Below are 20,338 nucleotides of genomic sequence, written 5' to 3'. Positions count from 1 at the left end.
TGAATGAATTGTGGCCTTAAGCAGTCAACAGACAAAGTAATATTAGGAAAGCCTTCAAAATACAAAAAGCTGATGAGTGATTCATCATCTCCTCCTACGCCTATTGATGCAAAGACCCTCAATCAGATGAATGATTAGCATCTTTATAATTATCGTAATGAGAATTTTACAGCCAATGTTCATTAGAAATAGAAGCACTTTTGTAAATAAGATTATCTGACCAAATAATTTCTCTCACATAAAAGTAACCAAAGATATCATTCTTTAAGAGATAAACTTAGCAAGAGCATTTCCCAAAACACCTGTTGTACCTAGTATAGAATGCATTACATAAAAGATGAAAAATAGAATTAAAACTGCTGGAGTTCATAAAAATTACTCTAAAATCCCATCCCAATCCTGACAAGTAGACCTGATCACAGGCAGCCTTACAGGCTTAAATATACTGTATCTGTTATAATACCTGAAAGTCTATGTCTATTCTCAGATGCCAGTGTACCAAATAAATTAAGATTGAAAATTCTTTCCAAAAGGACACCTTAAATAGATAGTCTTTTCCTGAAATTAGCAATCCTTCTTGAATGTCTACTATAACGGAATTCTGTTGTGCTATCTCTTGAACAAGAGGGCCTCCTTGTTGACACATCTTATTATGAGAAATTTGACCTGAAACATATCTCAGGACACTGGTTTTGGTTTTGTTCTCTAGTTGAGCACTAATCTATAACTGGTCCCAAAATAGGAGGTAGTTACTCATTTATTTATTATTTCAAGCTAAGTTCTAGGCTAACCCTAGTTGGAAAAGCAATACGCTATAAGCCCAAGGGCTCCAAACAGTGAAAAATTGCCCAGTGAGGAAAAGAAACAAGGAAATAAATAAACTACAAGAGAATTATAAACAATCGAAATAAAATATTTCAAGAATAGTAACAATATTAAATTAGATCCTTCACATATAAACTATAAAAACTTGAAACAACAAGAGGAAGAGAAATAAGATAGAATAGCATGCCCGATTGTACCCTCAAGCAAGAGAACTCTAATCAGAGACTGTGGAAGGCCAATATACAGAGGCTATGACACTACCCAAGACGGGCAGAGAACAATGGTTTGATTTAGGAGTGTTTTTCTCCTAGAAGAGCTGCTTACCATAGCTAGTCACTCTTCTACCCTTACCAAGAGGAAAGTAGCCACTGAATAATTACATTGTAGTATATAACCCCTTAAACAAGGAAGAATTGTTTGGTAACCTCAGTGTTGTCAGGTGTATGAGGACAGAGGAGAATGTGGAAAGAATAGGCCAGACTATTCGGTGCACAGTATGTGTAGTCAAAGACAAAATGAGCCATAACGAGAGTGAGGGATCCAATAACTCTCTAGTAGGTAGTAGGTTGGCCAAGACACCAGCCACCCGTTGAGATACTACCGCTAGAGTGTTATGGGGTCTTTTGACTGGCTAGACAGTACTACATTGGATCCTTCTCTCTGGTTACGGTTCATTTTCCCTTTGCCTATACACACACTGAATAGTCTGGCCTATTTACATATTCTCCTCTGTCCTCATACACCTGACAACACAGATTACCAAATAATAATAATTCTTCACTCAAGGGGTTACTGCACTGTAATTGTTCAGTGACCACTTTCCTCTTGGTAAGGGTAGAAGAGACTCTTTAACTATGGTAAGCAGCTCTTCTAGGAGAAGGGCACTCCAAAATCAAACCATTGTTCTCTAGTCTTGGGTAGTGCCATAACCTTTGTACCATGGTCTTCCACTGCCTTGGTTTAGAGTTCTCTTGCTTGAGGGTGTACTTGAGCACACTCTTCTATCTTATTTCTCTTCCTCTTGTTTTGTTAAAGTTTTTATAGTTTATATAGGATATTTATTTTAATGTTGTTACTCTTCCTGAAATATTTTATTTTTCCTATTTTCCCTGTTGGAGCCCCTGGGCTTATAGCATCCTGCTTTTCCAACTAGGATTGTAGCTTAGCAAGTAATAATAATAATAATAATAATAATAATAATAATAATAATAATAATAATAATAATAATAATAATAGTGGTAGTATATCAAAAACTATCAGTAACTTGGCTGGTAAACGAGCCAGTGCTATATCGTTATTCACTCCAAAAATAAAAGCACTAATCTCTCTCTATAATTCCCCTTGAACTAAAAATCAATTTCCTTGGTCATTATAAGCAACAAATGGCAATTGTTTTGTTTACAACATATAGATTTTATCACTGTCCAATGTCTACTCTCTGGTTCCATAAATAGTAACATGAAACATAATTTCTACTAGGAACCGTGAGAAATTGTACTCTTCACAACGGTAATCTTAAACCTGGTGCTTTCTCTAGACAAAAAGCTAACCAAATGAGTAATTATTAAATTAAAATGCTATAAAACCTTATTTTAATCTAGAAAGGGAGATCTACTTGATGTGAGCTACAACGGAGAAAACTGAGGAATAGATAACTCCCCTGTGATATTTACCATTAACCACTAGATAGTCTCATTACTTTACTAGGGGATGTATCTTTTTGAAAGGAAAGAAAATGGGAATACTTTTGATAAAATTTTGGGGTAAAAGTTGATAAAATAAGCTTCTGGAGAAGAAGAAATATGAACATTAGGGGAGGTTCATAGAAAAAATACTGTACAGTAAATAATGGAACCTTAATTACAAAAAGTACCAAAATACTGCCAATATACTCAAAACATGAAATTACTTAAATAAACCAGCAGCTGCAAAATCATTTATAAAAATATATGCTTTATTGAAAATCAAATAAAACATGATAACCTGTTATGATTACTGAACAATTAGAAGTGACAGATATGAAACAAGTTTGCTTTGTAAACACTTTTGGGGTTTTCAAGTTCACAATTAATATAAAGTATGAATTTTGTAAAAGCATAAATTGAATTTATCACTCAAATGTAACATAAAAAAAACTAATAATAATCATGTGAATCTGACAGGTTATTTTTAGTGACTGTAACTTTATCTAACAATATTTACCTAACAACTTTATGCCAATTCTGTAATAACTTGGTTACAACAATGATGACTGTAAATTTCAACCTATGCTTAATTGCTACATTACTTACTTATTTCGAGCTTCCGTTAAAGTTTCTAATTTTGAGGATAGAAGATCCAACTGTGACGACAGCTTTGTATTATCAGCTTTTAGATTCAACACCTGTAATGAAGATGAATATTGTATAAAACAAATTTAAACATAAAAATCACTTGTTTTTATAAGAACAATTGTAATTCCCATAGCATATAGGCCCACTTTTTGGCATTTTACCTAAGTCTGCCAGTAGGTTCAAACACCAGAGTAAAGATGAAATGATAACAAAAAGATGTTACTCAACTGTAAAATCATCTATGACATTTCCACTATACTTTTTATACTGCAATTTCTATTAAATGAAAAACATTAATCTACAGCTAGCAAATGAAGGGAATTTTAATAATAAAATTGATATATATATATATATATATATATATATATATATATATATATATATATATATAATATATATAATATATATATATATATATATATATATATATATATATATATATATATATATATATATATATATATATCACATACTCACTCACAAAGCCTGATGTTAATAATATATACCATCAAAACTAGAAAATTTCCTGTTTTCTTTCTTTTTAATAGGATTAGGCCTCCAGTAAAGTACTGAGACAATCCAGCCGTTATTGGGTATACCCTTGGTTTGGGTAAGCTGCAAATCCTTTGCTTTTCAGCCTCAAAGTTGAAATTATTCTCCTATCCTTTTAACATCTGTAGTCAGGGGAAAGGTGGTGATGTATCACCAACTTTCTTGTCCAAAGAAGCTCTTAGTTCTCTAATACATGTAGCTGATGCTAGAGCCAATAGGAAGTTTGAGTCTTGAAATCTTTAACAAAGATCTTCAAAAGATTCAAAACGAGAATGCAATAAATACGGTAATACTGTACTAAATTTACATTCCCCCAAATTACTCTAACAGCCAGAAGTTTTTCTAGATACAAAAACAACAAAGTTCTGTAATAATACCTGAAGCAGCTAAATCCAAGTCTATACATCTGAGAGCAGTATTTAGTATAAACCTATAACCTTGATAGCTGAAATGGACAGATTCTTTTTATAAAAAAAAAAGAAACAAAACCTAAACAATATAATGCAAACTAGTTCTACTTGATGTAACATCCTATGATTTGCTCCAATCCAAATTAACATTCCCCAGCATTTGATACAGAATATTAACTGACTGCCTATTTGAACCTAAGATAGACAATCTAGAGGACCATGAATACCTTTTGTCTCCATGATGCTAGATGTAGAATGTATAGGTTAATATAGGTTAAGGTGCACCTACTTCAACACTGGTTGTCTGAGAAGATTGACTATGTGAGGCAACCACTTTGGACTTTCCAACAACAGAGACCACGGATCTGAAAACCACTCTCTTTGAGGCCAAAAGGCAGCCACCAGCCATGCTGCAGGTTGTACACCCCCTGAACTTATCACAGCTTAAATCATGGAGAAAGAAGTTAAAACTGTACGGATGTAAATTTGATAAGTTGTGAAACAGGTCATCCACATTCCATGCTAAAGGATCATGAATTGGTGAGCAAAACACCCCCATCTTCTTGCCATATGTCTGTGTTTGTCTTTTCCAATCAATTTCAAATCTCCAAGCACATCAACGGATGCAGAGACCAATCATTAAGAAGAATCTGATTTTTTCTGGGACTGATCTGCTAAGATTCAATTTCCCTTGGATAAACCTAGGGAGAAGGAATATGCCTCTCAAATTTTTCCAAGTCAATAGAAATTCCACTCTCTAAAACAGGGAATCTGACCTGGTTTCCCAGTTTCTGAATATAATCTATTGCTATCATGTCTAAAAATACTCCCACTCCGAAGCCTGAATGGCCTTGAACACTGCTATAAATTCCAGGAAATAGATATGAAAAATGTACTCTTTCTTTGACTATTCTCTGGAAGATGGAAATAATCTAGAGACTGAGATGATATTGGAAAGCTCTCATCTTAAGGTGACCCATCAGAACAAACTTCTGTAAAGAAGCAATTGTCACTTCCAGTCTTATCTTCAAGTTGACAGCTACTTCATTTACTTGATGTTCTCCAGCAAAAGAAGAAAAGACAGAATCTCCTCTTTTCCAATAGAAAATCCCAAAAAGGGACTGTTGATATAATCATTCTTGAGTATAGAATATTTTGAGTTGGATTCAAAAGACGCTCCTCTATAGTGACCAGGCCTTCAAATCACTCCCAACAACCTGAGTAACCACACTTGCTGAACCAAAATCCTTTCCAGCAGTTTTAAAAAATAACCAGCAGTCCAGGTACAAAAAACCCTAATTCACAGAAATATCATTCATTTTGAAATGGGAATCACCATCCTGGTGAAGAATTGAGGAAATGCTGTGAAATAAATCCCATAGCACTTGAATTGGTAAACCTTTTAAACATTCACAAACTGAATAAGATTCCTTGAATTTTTACTAATTGCAATGTCAAAGTATGCCTCTGTCAGGTCTATCAAAAACATCCAATCTTTTATCTTTACTGACCTCAGGACTATTGAGGGCATTTCTGTACAAAAAATTGTTGAGAATTGTAAACCTTTTTAGAAATAAAATAATTAAAAGCTATGGGGACAAGGAAAAACCTGTTGTAAGACCATTAACTGCCAGAGTGTTTTAATTTTGCCCACTTTGTTGGGGGCCTAAGCCTACTGAAAGGAAAGAAAACGGTAATTTTTTAGCTTTTGGGTAAACGTCGGGATAAAACCAGGCTTTGAGAGAGAAGCAGTATGAACATAAGGAGTCCAGTAGAAATAATCAAAGAACATTTATCGGCACTATTTTTTACAGTAAAAAACATTCCATAAGCATCACATTACAGTAGAAGCTAATCTAAATGGAAAAATGATATTTTAATTATGAAATAAATTTTTGAATATACTTACCCGGTGAATATATAATAGCTGCAACTCTGCGGCTCGACAGAAAACATACTAAAAAAAAACTCGCGAGCGATCACTATGAAGGTTGCGGGTGTGCCCACCAGCGCCAACTGTCGGCCAGATACCACTCTTGTATGTAAACAAAACCTTCAATTCTTCTCGTCCCGCTGTGTCTCTATTGGGGAGGAAGGGAGGGTCATTTAATTTATATATTCACCGGGTAAGTATATTCAAAAATTTATTTTATAATTAAAATATCATTTTTAAATATTTAACTTAGCCGGTGAATATATAATAGCCGATTCACACCCAAGGAGGTGGGTAGAGACCAGAGTTAATTATGTTTACAGCGTATAAGCTAAGAGTTTTTTCATTTTGGCAGTTATCAATATAACAAAACCAAAATAAATAGGTACCTGGTGAGGAAGTTGACTTAGACGATTACTCTGCCTTGTAAGTCTGTCTTCCTCACAGAGCCCAGCGATCCTCTTAGGATGCTGACAGACTCCCAGGAGCTGAAGTATCAAGGGCTGCAACCCATACAACAGGACCTCATCAAACCCCTAATCTGGGCGCTCTCAAGAAATGACTTTGACCACCCGCCAAATCAATCAGGATGCGAAAGGCTTCTTAGCCTTCCGAACAACCCATAAAACAATATTAAAAACATTTCAAGAGACAGATTAAAAGGATATTGGAATTAGGGAAGTGTAGTGGTAGAACCCTCACCCACTACTGCACTCGCTGCAACGAATGGACCCAGTGTGTAGCAGTCCTCGTAAAGAGTCTGGACATCTTTTAAGTAAAATGACGCGAACACTGACTTGTTTCTCCAAAAAGTCGCATCCATAATACTTTGCAGAGATTTATTTTGCTTGAAGGCCACGGAGGTTGCTATATCTCTAACTTCGTGCGTCTTAACCTTAAGCAAACATCGGTCTTTCTCATTCAAGTGAGAATGAGCTTCTCGTATTAAAAAAATCTGATAAAATATGACAAAGAATTCTTTGACATAGGCAATGAAGGTTTCTTAACTGAGCACCATAATGCCTCAGATTTCCCTCGTAATGACTTAGTACGAGCTAAATCGAACTTAAGAGCTCTAACAGGACATAATACTCTTTCCAGTTCGTTGCCTACTATCTCTGATAAGCAAGGAATATCAAAAGATTTAGGCCAAGGACGAGAAGGCAGTTCATTCTTGGCCAGGAAACCAAGTTGAAGTGAACAAGTGGCTTTTTTCTGTAGAACAGCCGATGTTCTTACTGAAGGCATGAAGTTCACTGACCCTTTTAGCCGAAGCCAAGCACACTAGGAAAAGTGTCTTGAGGGTGAGATCCTTCCGGGAGGCTGAATGTAATGGCTCAAACCTGTCTGACAAGAGGAACCTTAGGACCGCGTCTAAGTTCCATCCAGGAGTTGCCAAACGACGTTCCTTAGAGGTCTCGAAAGACTTAAGGAGGTCTTGGAGATCTTTATTGTTGGAAAGATCTAAGCCTCTATGTCGAAAGACCGAAGCCAACATGTTCCTGTAGCCCTTAATCGTGGGAGCTGAAAGGGAGCGAACCTTTCTCAGATGTAAAAGAAAATCTGCGATTTGGGCTACAGAGGTACTGGACGAGGACACAGATGCTGACTTGCACCAGTCTCGAAAGACTTCCCACTTCGACTGGTATACTCTAATGGTAGAAGCTCTCCTAGCTCTTGCAATCGCACTGACTGCCTCCTTCGAAAAACCTCTAGCTCTTGAGAGTCTTTCGATAGTGTGAAGGAAGTCAGACGAAGAGCGGGGAGGCTTTGATAGACATTCTTTACGTGGGGCTGACGTAACAGATCTACCCTTAGAGGAAGACTTCTTGGAAAGTCTACCAGCCATTGAAGTACCTCGGTGAACCACTCTCTCGCGGGCCAGAGGGTAGCAACCAACGTCAACCTTGTCCCTCCGTGAGAGGCGAACTTCTGTGAACTGTCAACAACAACAGGTGCGTGAGGACGCACAGCGTCCACTCGAGACTGCTTTGACCGCCTAGACTGAGCAGTCAAAACAACTCTAGAATGCGGAGGTTGACGCTCAGCGTCAAAACAAGTCAACTCCGATTGTTAGCGAACGTCCTGAACGTCAACAGGAGCATCAGCAAGTGGCCTAACGTCCAAATGTGGCTGAAAATCCACACGAGACCGCATCGAGTGTGGTTCTAAACAACCTGACTGACGTGACTTAGCTACGCCAACGTCAACAGGACGCACAAAGGAACGTTAGGTTGGCTGAAAGCCAGGATCTCGATGAGATAAACGGCTAGGCTCAACGGACTTATCGGCAGAATAGTCTTCCATAAGGGAGGAAAGCTTATTCTGCATGTCTTGCCGTACAACCCATTTAGGATCAACGGAAATGGTTGCGGTAAAAGACGAGGGCAACGTCTGTGACCGCAAAACCTTGCCAACAAAAAGACTCTCGGAGTCTGTGTTACGCTTTTGTTAGGCGGCAAGCAGTCTTCCGATGACTGCATAGGGTCAGAGCTGTCCCAATGGCTACAACCAGGACGCTGGACCTGTCCTGAAAGGACTGACTTTCGCTTAAGGGCCTCGAAACCTTGTTTCAGGTTTCTTATGCGAAAAGCCTTCGGATGACGAGGAGAAAAACGTCTCTCTCTCTCTCTCTCTCTTGATTACGCACCTAAGAGAAGAGCCCACTTACGTTTCGTCAAAAAAACATGTTATTTGACCAAAGGAAAAAAAACTGAAAGGTTTTTCAATTAAAAAGTTCCTTTAAAATAGAATTTAAAACATTTAAGCTTTGAAAGAAGAATGAACAAAACGTCAGAATCGATTTACTCTTTCTGCAAAGTGAAACCGTGATACTCTCTCTCTCTATCATAACGATAGAGCGCAAACTGCGTAGCATAAATAAACTAAACGTTAGTTCATCTTTGAAACAGTACGAAGACTATTCAAAGAAAATCTTTCATAAAATATCTATTAAAAAATATTCATTTAAAAAGTTTTAAATCATTAGCTCTTTAAAAGCTATTTACGATTGAAAGGGCTCAACGTTGTTTAACTTCGGTTTCCAAGTTAGGACCGCCTACTCTCAGGAAAGGTCGCATATAAACAAATCATTAAAATTTATTTTTATGTTTATTATAAATGGAAAGTTAATCGAAGAGGCCTAATAAAGGCGGTGAGATATAAAATATATAGAGGAAAATCTATAATTAATTCATAACGTGATAAGATAATTGCTAAAAGCCTAAACACACTTCCGTCTAAGGGAAGGGTCGGCCATTTAAAAGTCAAAGAAAGTCCATACTCTCTTTGTCATCAAAAATTAAATCTATCCAAAAACGAGTTCAAGATTTAAGATGAAGATAAAACACCTGCACTGCGAAAGCTCAAACCAAATTAAAGTACTTCACCAAATATGATGGGAAAAACTCCAGGTTCTACAGCGAGTAAAAGTACGTCTTGTCGACACGTCGACAGAGAAGAAATTGAAGGTTTTGTTTACATACAAGAGTGGTATCTGGCCGACAGTTGGCGCTGGTGGGCACACCCGCAACCTTCATAGCGATCGCTCGCGAGATTTTTTTTTAGTATGTTTTCTGTCGAGCCGCAGAGTTGCAGCTATTATATATTCACCGGCTAAGTTAAATATTTAAAATGACAGAATTGAAAACAACAAAAATACCTAGCAGTTTTGAGAATTCAAAGTAAGGGGTTCTGATCTTTGGAGGTTAAAAAGAAAATATAAATATAAATAATGAGAGGAACGGCCATCATAATCTTTCACGCTTTAAACACTTACCTGAGTTTGGAGAGCCGCAGCAGTAGCGGACACTTCTGCATACTGTTCACGCATAGCTCTTTCCTTCTCACTGTTCGCTGCTGCTGCTGATTGTGCTTCAGCTAAAATGAGTGGTTTGATTGAAAATCCATGAGAGCAAAATTCATACAAGGTGCTGTATTAATTTTTGTGCAGTAAAGGGTTCACTTTCCAACTTAAGAAAAAATAATCTGAGGAGTTATAAGTAAAACATATCTACCACAGTTTCACTCCCTCTGAAATCTTCCATGTTCTATAAACCTGTACGGTAATACCCCTCTTTGGGTCGGTTCAACATACAACAGCTCCGAATTTACGTTGCTATTCTTAAATATTAAATACAATCAAACCTAAGTCATCTGATCCAACCTTATGCTGGCCTCTTAAGCCATAAAGTAATCATTAAATACTTTACTGTACAGTACTGTACTTCACATACATGAGTATTGGTGGAACCTCAACTGCTCAAACTTGCAGCAAATCTTTTTATGTTGAACAGGCTAACAAATTTCTTTTTATAGTTTATATATGAAAGATCTATCTTAATGCTGTTACTGTTCTTGAAATATTTTACAGTATTCTTATTATTCCTTACTTCTTTTGTAGTTTATTTATTCCCTTTCCTCACTGGGCTATTTTTCCCTGATGGAGTCCTTAGGCTTATAACATCCTACTTTTCCAACTATGGTTGTAGCTTAGCTAATAATAATAATAATAATAATAATAATAATAATAATATTAATAATAGTGTGGTCATTTAGAAAATGATACCAGGTTGTAAGTACCTTTTCATATACTAAACATATACAGGGAACCTCTGAGTCATTTGTAAAGCAAAAATCCAACTATATCTGAAGATTAATGGTGTGGGATGAGGTATTACTGTACTGTATAGTACTGTACTTGAAAACTAATTCATAAATACAGTACTGTAATACAAAAGAGTTATGGGAGTCACTTGGTATAATCCATTTACAGTAATATTGTAGTGAACATATATTTGCACACGATATACAATACGGTACAAGATGTAATACTACAGTACTGTATACTGTATATAAATGATGTACTTTCCTATCCCAGCATATATTGATAAAAAAATAGTATCCTAGAGTCAAGTGGTACAACTCTCAATATATACCATCACTCTCACACTGCCTTTAAAAATCTTTGGCAGTAAAAACTTCAAAATATACCTACTTAGTCTGCGAGTAAGCGTCGACTCAAGCGACTCCCAAGTCGCTTGCTGCGTACTGTGAGTCGACTGCAGGTTTTCCATTTGCCGTAACAGAGGCCGAGTGGCAGCACTAACAGCGCCGGATAACTCCTCTGCCCGGGCTTCAGCCTCTGAAACCCTCTGCTGCAGCTCACTTATATCGGCACGTAACTGCCTCTCTTTCCTGGAAGATGTAACAGATGAGCTTGAAATACACAGATATGAATAGCCAAATGAATTGTAAAAAAATACCTTAATCTTTCTTTATGAATAAAGTAATTAAGAAATAAAAAAAAAAAAACAAGTTACCAGTAATATATGCAATTCATCCAAAGCATAGTAAAGTACTATACAGAGATACATATGTAAAATATAATTTAAACTATGGCTTATATAAAAATTTTTTTTTAAGTTACTAGGAAGATAAAGCAATTCATCAATAGTAGTGATACAAATGTAAAATACATATCACTGAAGAGTTGCAACATACAGTATACACTGAAAGCTCTTTTGACAATCTTGAGATATACTGTACAAATGCTTAATTCTCTTTATTTTCTGAAAAAAGTCTTAACAACAAACATGTATATTTTATGAAATGATATTAAAAAACAGAAAAAAAAACTTAATAATGTAAACACAAAAAAAGGAATTAAGGAAATTCACCTATTTGCTTGGGATTCTGCTCTTGATAGAGAGTCCTGAAGTTCGACCACTTGTGCCATTAAAGCTTCCTGTTCCCTATGAGCTTGTGCCTGAGCCTCAGCTAGAGTAGCCTCCAACTGTTTCCGCAATTCCACTTCGGCACTTAGCGCCTGCTCTTGGGCTTCTGCATCTTTGGTTGCAGCTACTCTCTGTAGTTCAGTCATTTCTCTGAATGTGTGAAAATAATGTTTTTTAATCATATCAGAGCCTTTAAATACAAGGGAAGCATAGCTGATAAAATAAGCAACAAGCAAACTAGGAGATGCTTTTAATCACAATAATTATGACATTCCTAAATCAAAACAGTTTTCCTTAATCTTGGTTACTACCATAGCCTCTGTATCTTAGGTCAAGTTCTCTTGATAAAGGGTACATACAATCACACTTTCTTTAAATTACTAATTGTGTTAGTCTAGTTTACTGGAAGGACCAAGAATGCCTAATAGTTTATCAAGAGGTTACCATTTCCTTATGTTTTTCTTCATCTTCGAGCTTCATTTGTAAAACAATCTCTACTTTTCTCTTTATATACAGTAAAATCTCCCTATCCCCAGATTCCACAACTATTGATTTGACTTTATGCTGTTAAACTACTGTTTAGACACCATTTTGAAATATACACTGAAATTTCACTAAACTAAGGCTAAAATATTCAAACTGCATTTAAACTTCACTCATGAATGGAATAGGCAAGGGACAGGACCAAGACCCGCTCAAGGGCAAGGAATTGGGGTTTTGGGAGAACCTATTGATCTAACTGCTTAGTTATCAGCTGCCATTGCCTGGTCCTCCTTGGTCCTAGCTTGATGGAAAAGGGGGGGGGGGAGCTTGGGTGCTAATCATAGATATATATACAGTACATATATACATGGTTAACCTCTAGGGCACTGTATTATCCCTTGCCTCTGCCATTTATGAGCAACCTTTAAATAAAAACACAAGACTCTTGAATCATGTATAACACCAAAGAAAAAGATGTAACCCATTTAAATGTGAAATAAGGTTCCCCTCCTTAAAATGTTCAAAAGATCAAAAGCTACATACTTGTAAGCAGCATCCAGGGCATTCTTCAGGGCACTCATCTTCCCCTCTAATTCAGCATTTTCTGCATTGGTGTCTTTCATCATCTGCTCCAACCGCTGGTTGTTGACGTTCAACTGACAAACAGCATCTATTTGTCTCCTCTCCATATCTTCCTTGGCAGACAGTTGCTTTCGTAATCGATCTAACTCCCTTGACTGTTCTTCCAATTTGTCTCTGACAAAGAAGAAAAAAATTAAATAAGGGACAAACTTTAAATTGTCAATAAAAATTCTTTATCTTATTGTAGACAACAGAACACAAGTTACTGTACTAGATTTTCCTATACATTAAAGTAAGTCCTGAACATGAGTGATACATTTCTTGTTGAAAAATTCAAACATACAGCCCCAGACAATGTAGTCACATTAGCTATCAGCATATGGATAATAAAAACTAACAGTTCAATAAACAGGAGCATATAATAAACATATACTGTATTATACAACCACAATTTTATGTCTGACATTAAGTTAAATCAACCCAGAATTTTCCCTCACTGGAAAGTATCCTTTACAGAGGTACCCTGTAAGTAGCCGTACAGAATCTTTGCACTGTTACTTTGGCCTCAGCTGTATATCATTTTGTCTTTGACTTTGTATCCATCCTCTTATGTCTCAAACTTACTTTTGAGTTTTGATGGTCGTCTCATTTTCTTTCTCCTTTGATCTCAGCTTCTTCACAATATTTGAGTAATTTAGCTGTTGTTTGCTCAACTTCTCCCCTTCTTCCCTCAGTTCTTTTATCACAGTATCTCTCTCCTCACGTTCTCTGGCTACCTCAGCAGAACTCAGTCTCGTCGCTGCTTCGGCGCGGACTTCCTGCAAGACAAAGGCTAAAAAGTAAATCCAAACTCTACAATAATTAAAAATATACAACCTTTATATAACTGATGATTTATGAAAGAATCATAATTGGTTTCTCAAGATATTTAGATACCATTGTGATAGTCTGTTATAACCATGAATTCGTCCTATATTAGTTTCTTAATGCTGATTAAAGAAAAATTTGTATGGCAGATTTAAGAAAGGTTTGTATAGATTTCGCAAATAATTTGCTAAAGAATAAATGCAAAAACTTATGTAAATCACTTATATTAAATTTCAATGAATGTGTATTAAAAAGAACAAAATTTATGACAAATTCTACATCACACCAAAATGTAACCGAGGTAAATTTTAAGATAACAGGTAGTTTATCTTCCCATACATGAAAAAATAATCATCATTCATTGAAAAAAAAATAATATAAACCTACTATACTTAACATGGAAATAGAACCTCACAAGCACATAGCTAACAGCAAAATATAAAGAACACCTTACAAAATAATTGTACCAAGACCAGATATAAAATATTTCTCACAAAATCCCTAATTTTAAAGTAATTCATTATTCTAACCACACAAACTCAAGACCTTTAATAGGAGTAAGATTTAAGCAAAACTAGAACAGCCATTCCAACTTTTAATGAGGTAGTAGTAGTAGCTGGCAGGTAGACCCATCCCACTTGACAGGTAGCGTAGCCTTCATTTTGACCTTAACTTAAGACTTACAAGGTGGTTGAGGTGGGCAGTGCAAATTAAGTCTCAGGTTTATATGGTTAGCAAAACCTTCGACCTCTGATAGGAGACTACTGTAATCCTTAAAAGGAAGTAAGTCCCTGAAACCAATCTGGCTTGTTTACTGACTAGGGAAATGTCAATGCACTATGTTCATGAAGAAGAGCAAAAGCGACCGTCCCTGTTAACCTGAGCATGAAGATGTCGCAGGTGTTAGTCTAGGCCTCTATCAGAAGACTGGTATGCAGTCGTGAAGAACCTACAGTATATCTGTAAGGATATGGTGTATGAATGTATGGGAGGACGAGGGAGATACTTCAATACAAAACTTGTTTGTAAAAACTTATGAGGGCTGTCTGCATCTAGCGACCAATCCAGCATATATAGGAAGTTAGGAGTAATGTATGCATGACACCAACTGCTATGCATGCATGCGTGACTCCTATTCTTTGGACTTCCTTGACTTCTTCAATGACATCTTATCGAAGGGAAAACTCACTGGCTTAGGCTACCTTCCGAAGCCGCATGCGGCCTGGTCAGGTATGCTAACCAAATGACGCTACAATAGCCTAACTAATACTCAAATATTAATAAACTTAATAACCATAAATAATCACTGTATGAGATGTCTAGAGCTAAATAAACAAAACTACAATGAGTATGAGGAACTAATTGGAAGTCGTCAAGTAAGCATGAAGCTCTCGGAGGTAGTGACACAAAAATGGCTGCCAGGGGAGAAGCATCAGACGACACTGTAACTACGCATCCAGACTAAATTAATAATGTTATAAAAATTTTTGTGTGTCGCTACCTCAGCTCATCAAAATTGATAATTGCAATACTTAACTTTGGGGTAGAAGTCTCTAGGACCTCAGACATCGTCACTAAACACAAAATAAGGTTCCGAACACAAGAACGTGTGTCGACTATCACGGTGCTAAGTAAGGAATGATGAGAGAGAGTGGGTAGTGGTAAGGGGGGGGGGCAGTAGCCATAGTAGCGGGCAGTAGTCGGATGTAGAACGGCACCTCGTAGTAACGGGGGATGTTGAGGAAGGAGAAGACTAATTGGTAAGGGACCTCTGATAGTGGTTTTAATATGCCCCAGTTACTATACCGACACTCTATAAGGGTGAGCGAGCTGGGTATATTCCTGGCATTCCATGCAACTTTTTTCTCTGATATATTTAGCAGTATTTATACCTTAGAAATGGTGCTATAAGGAGCATTTTACTAGGCGACACAGGTCCCTCGCCCAGAAATAGATTTTTCCTTCGTCAAAATCCCTTTATTCTTCAGAAGGTGAAGTGAATACTCAGCAAAGATGAGGCAGAAATGAAGGGAGAACTTGAAGCTCATCTTCTCCAGAGTTTTATAAGTTCATGAAGATGCTTTTAGGGGAAAGGAAACCACAACAGCACAGACAGATGATATATCCTTAGTACTTTCCGGGGTCAGCCGATACTCATCTCTCGCCGGAGCACCAGTGATGTCCAAGAAAAAGAAACTTCCTTAGGTTCACGTTGTCTATGTCACTGTATGGCCACACACACAAGAGATAGAACAGCAATAGTCATGCCATCTGACAGGAGCGAGTCTGTTGGATAATGACAGGTACCACAGAAAACTGTCACACAATTAGTTATCAGTAATCACTTCATATCCCTAGCTTCTTCCATTAACATCTCTTGAACATGACTGTTTGTAAGACCATTTACTGTATTCAATTTGATAGAAAAAGCAAAAGATTAAAACAGCTACATGAGGATGCCTAGAAGTATTTTTGTACTCTGTGGGGCCAGAAGTCAAAGTGCAGGTTACACTACTTGGCCAATTGCCAGCTACTAGTACTACCTCGTTGAAAGTTTAAACAAGCGTCACAGCTTTGCTAGTCATACTTCTATGGAAATTTGAAGGTTTATATTACGTGCAGGAACAAACAAAAAATTAATAGTGGTAATTAATGAAATAAGAACTACAGACAAACATTCAAACAGGCTTACTTCTAACTGCTTTTTGGTTGCTTCCTTTTCTCTAAGAGCTTGCTGAAACTTTCTCTCCATCGTCACCAGGCGTTGGGTAAACTCTTCTCGCAGGGATTCTGTAGCATCATTTCCTCCCCCACCTTCTAATTCTTCTATGCGTCTGAATATAAGAAGCTCAATTTTAGAGAATACTGATGAATGACTTCATATTATTTGTAGTTTGTAAATTTGTAACAATGTTGACCAAAATTCTGCCAAGCCTTTTGAGACCATGATATTCATAAGTTGAATATTCTTGAAGTTCAAAAAAACCATAATAATATAGGTTATATCATTATTCAAAATTATTCCGTCCAGTGATGCAAAGTTTCTTCTGTTTAAAGTGCATTAATTTTTTTTTGTGAAAGTAACATAACAACAACAAATTCTTTAAGTAGACAAACTACTACAGTATAGTAGAGTACAGTATAAAAAATACAAGGACAAATAATAATATTTTGTATAGAAGATGCACTTACGATTTCATTCGCAGATTTGTATCTTGCAAAGCAGCATTAACTTGACTGAGCTCCATTAGCTTAGTCTCTCGGGCCTCCAGCACCTCCGTGAGGTGAGACAATTTCTGAAAACCCAATAGCGATAATTACAAGCTAAGCATAACAGAAATTGAAGCCGAAAATATGGTAGTTTACCTTATTAATTGCAAATCAAAATTAGTAGGTGTTATTACTTCTTAATAAGCTTAGCTAGTTAGTCATAATCAGACATAAATGAAAGTCAGCCTTGTTTTACTTTTTTTTTGGTTTGAGATTGTAGCTTTACACAACAATTTTTATGTTGGCTCTGTCAGTTTTATAATTTCTATAAATAGTTTTCCTTTAATAAAGTTCTTTCTTTTCAAATTTTAACATTTTCCACCTCATCAGTAAAAACCATCTTTACAATGATACAATTCATTGTCAAAACAATTCAAAAGAATATGTTATTCTAGGCTAGTGGCTACAAAATCTCCCATTACCGAGGGATGGTGTATTGATTATGATGTTTCTCTAATCATAAAATAAAAATCAAACAGTCTAACGAGGCGATTAAGTAGAATTTCTACTGTAGATTCTCACAGGTCCCTGACTAAGACTGCAAAGCTAAGTGGAAAAAGCTGGAACATATTCTTTGCCTGCCATCACTAAAGTACTTTAGTTTAATGAGACTCAGAGGGCTTTCCAGAAGGATCAGTTCTCAGATGAGAACTGAAAAACAGCAGGATAAGGTTATACAGTAGTAGTCGAACAGCTAATTGGAAAGAGACCATAGGGATTAAATGAATGACAAAGAACCACATACAGCATGCTGCACAGAGCACGCTGTGGATAATAAGACTCTACGGAGGTTGGATCTTTTTCCTGTGAAGTGCAATTCTCCTTCAAGCAAATAGAAATTAATCATGCTGTTAAATTCATTGATATTTTCAGATCAGATGGAAGATATTGCTCCGGAGAAATGCTAAAGAGTAAAATTACAGTACAGTACATAAGTACCTTAAGTAGTTTATCCATTTCAGGAGACTGATGTTCAGATGAACTTTCGCTTGTCTCAGAGAAGTTTGACTGGTTTCGACGATGGCCTGAAATAAACCAAAATTGTGCTCTTCATGATACAGTGATTGCATACTTATGTACTCTTTTCTTACATAAGAGTACAAAAAAAAATTAGTCATTACAATCAATTCAATATTGTACAATTGACTTCATAATTACCAGTAACACCTAAAATATAATGCTGTACAGTAAAACAGACATCCCCAACTCTGGTTAATATATCTCAAAATAATGGAAATTCAACTTTGCTCTCTGCTTGACAAATTTCTACACCTGTGCAAATGTTCATCAATTTCCTTTATGCTAAGAACCATAAAACTAACATTTTACTACAAGCTGTTCTCGCTATTGCAGAAAAATTGTTTGGCTACATTATCAAGAGATTTTGTATGGCTTTTCATAAAATTTCAATTGTACAGAATATGAATATAGTTGCTTGTCATAATTTTCTAAACTACAGTATTGCTGCTAAATACAAAAAAGTTGGCAGTATGGATAAATTTTATTTGTATCACCTACTGCTTATTTCTAATCCTGATGGAATTTAATAAATCATTTGTGTAGGCTGGAGGAACGTAGAGAGTAGAGGTCCCCTTTTTTTTGTTTTGTTTCATTTGTTGATGTTGGCTACCCCCCAAAATTGGGGGAAGTGCCTTGGTATATGTATGTATGTATGTGTATTATTATGAACACTATAATAAGTGATTGAAGTTCAAAAGGAGAGCTAGGTAAAATCCTAACAAGAATTTTGGTAGTTTATGGAAGTTTACTATCTTCTGCAGACAGCATCTAAAATACTGCCAAAGGAAAAACGGAGTTTTGTCAAGGAAAAACTTATTTTTTGGGAGCTGCTGTGTGGTTTCCAAGGGGATTCCTGTTCTAGCCTAACACATGAAAGTCCTTGGAGACCACACAACACTTAGACCAAAAATTATATTTTAATTATAAAATAAATTTTTGAATATACTTACCCGGTGAATATATAATAGCTGCTGCTCCAGCGGCTCGACAGAAAAACACACAAAAACTCGCGAGCGATCGCTATGAAGGTTGCGGGTGTGCCCACCAGCGCCAACTATCGGCCAGATACCACATATGCATGTAAACAAGCCTCAATTCTTCTCGTCCCGCTGCGTCTCTATTGGGGAGGAAGGGAGGGCCTTTAATTTATATATTCACCGGGTAAGTATATTCAAAAATTTATTTAAAAATTAAAATATCATTTTTAAATATTTAACTTAGCCGGTGAATATATAATAGCTGATTCACACCCAAGGTGGTGGGTAGAGACCAGAGTTAATTAAGTTTACAGCGTATATGCTTAGAGTTTTTGACAGTTATAATATAACAAAACCCAAATATATAGGTACCTGGTAAGGAAGTTGACTTAGACGATTACTCTGCCTTGTAAGTCTGTCTTCCTCACGAAGCCCAGCGATCCTCTTAGGATGCTGAAAGACTCCCAGGAGCTGAAGTATCAAGGGCTGCAACCCATACAAACAGGACCTCATCAAACCCCTAATCTGGGCGCTCTCAAGAAATGACTTTGACCACCCGCCAAATCAACCAGGATGCGAAAGGCTTCTTAGCCTTCCGTGCAACCCAAAAAACAATATTAAAAACATTTCAAGAGACAGATTAAAAAGGATATTGGAATTAGGGAAATGTAGTGGTAGAACCCTCACCCACTACTGCACTCGCTGCAACGAATGGACCCAGTGTGTAGCAGTCCTCGTAAAGAGTCTGGACATCTTTCAAGTAAAATGACGCGAACACTGACTTGCTTCTCCAAAAAGTCGCGTCCATAATACTTTGCAGAGATCTATTTTGCTTGAAGGCCACGGAGGTTGCTATAGCTCTAACTTCGTGCGTCTTAACCTTAAGCAAACATCGGTCTTTCTCATTCAAGTGAGAATGAGCTTCTCGTATTATAAATCTGATAAAATATGACAAAGCATTCTTTGACATAGGCAATGATGGTTTCTTAACTGAGCACCATAATGCCTCAGATTTACCTCGTAATGACTTAGTACGAGCTAAATAGAACTTAAGAGCTCTAACAGGACATAATACTCTTTCCAGTTCGTTGCCTATGATCTCTGATAAGCAAGGAATATCAAAAGATTTAGGCCAAGGACGAGAAGGCAGTTCATTTTTGGCCAGGAAACCAAGTTGAAGTGAACAAGTGGCTTTTTCTGTAGAAAAGCCGATGTTCTTACTGAAGGCATGAAGTTCACTGACCCTTTTAGCCGAAGCCAAGCACACTAGGAAAAGTGTCTTGAGGGTGAGATCCTTCAGGGAGGCTGAATGTAATGGCTCAAACCTGTCTGACATGAGGAACCTTAGGAC

The 20,338-nt window shown here is 36.7% G+C and overlaps 1 protein-coding gene across 11 annotated transcripts in view; it reads right to left on the bottom strand.

Moving 5' to 3' along the window:
• The window catches only part of LOC137631046 (TATA element modulatory factor-like), a 194,308-nt gene that overhangs the window by 44,439 nt on the left and 129,531 nt on the right, over nucleotides 1-20,338 (bottom strand). For all 11 annotated transcript variants that reach the window (XM_068362625.1, XM_068362620.1, XM_068362630.1 and 8 more), the window contains 9 exons: nucleotides 17,930-18,015; nucleotides 16,913-17,016; nucleotides 16,413-16,554; nucleotides 13,478-13,671; nucleotides 12,815-13,027; nucleotides 11,732-11,938; nucleotides 11,050-11,249; nucleotides 9,832-9,932; nucleotides 3,117-3,208 (listed from right to left, as the gene is read on the bottom strand). In XM_068362625.1, the coding sequence (XP_068218726.1) occupies nucleotides 3,117-3,208; nucleotides 9,832-9,932; nucleotides 11,050-11,249; nucleotides 11,732-11,938; nucleotides 12,815-13,027; nucleotides 13,478-13,671; nucleotides 16,413-16,554; nucleotides 16,913-17,016; nucleotides 17,930-18,015 (1,339 nt within the window). The remainder of the gene's footprint in view (nucleotides 1-3,116; nucleotides 3,209-9,831; nucleotides 9,933-11,049; nucleotides 11,250-11,731; nucleotides 11,939-12,814; nucleotides 13,028-13,477; nucleotides 13,672-16,412; nucleotides 16,555-16,912; nucleotides 17,017-17,929; nucleotides 18,016-20,338) is intronic.

This window comes from Palaemon carinicauda, chromosome 39 (genome assembly GCF_036898095.1).
Source record: "Palaemon carinicauda isolate YSFRI2023 chromosome 39, ASM3689809v2, whole genome shotgun sequence".
Classification (NCBI taxonomy): domain Eukaryota; kingdom Metazoa; phylum Arthropoda; class Malacostraca; order Decapoda; family Palaemonidae; genus Palaemon; species Palaemon carinicauda.
This window is presented reverse-complemented; position numbering and strand designations above follow the sequence as displayed.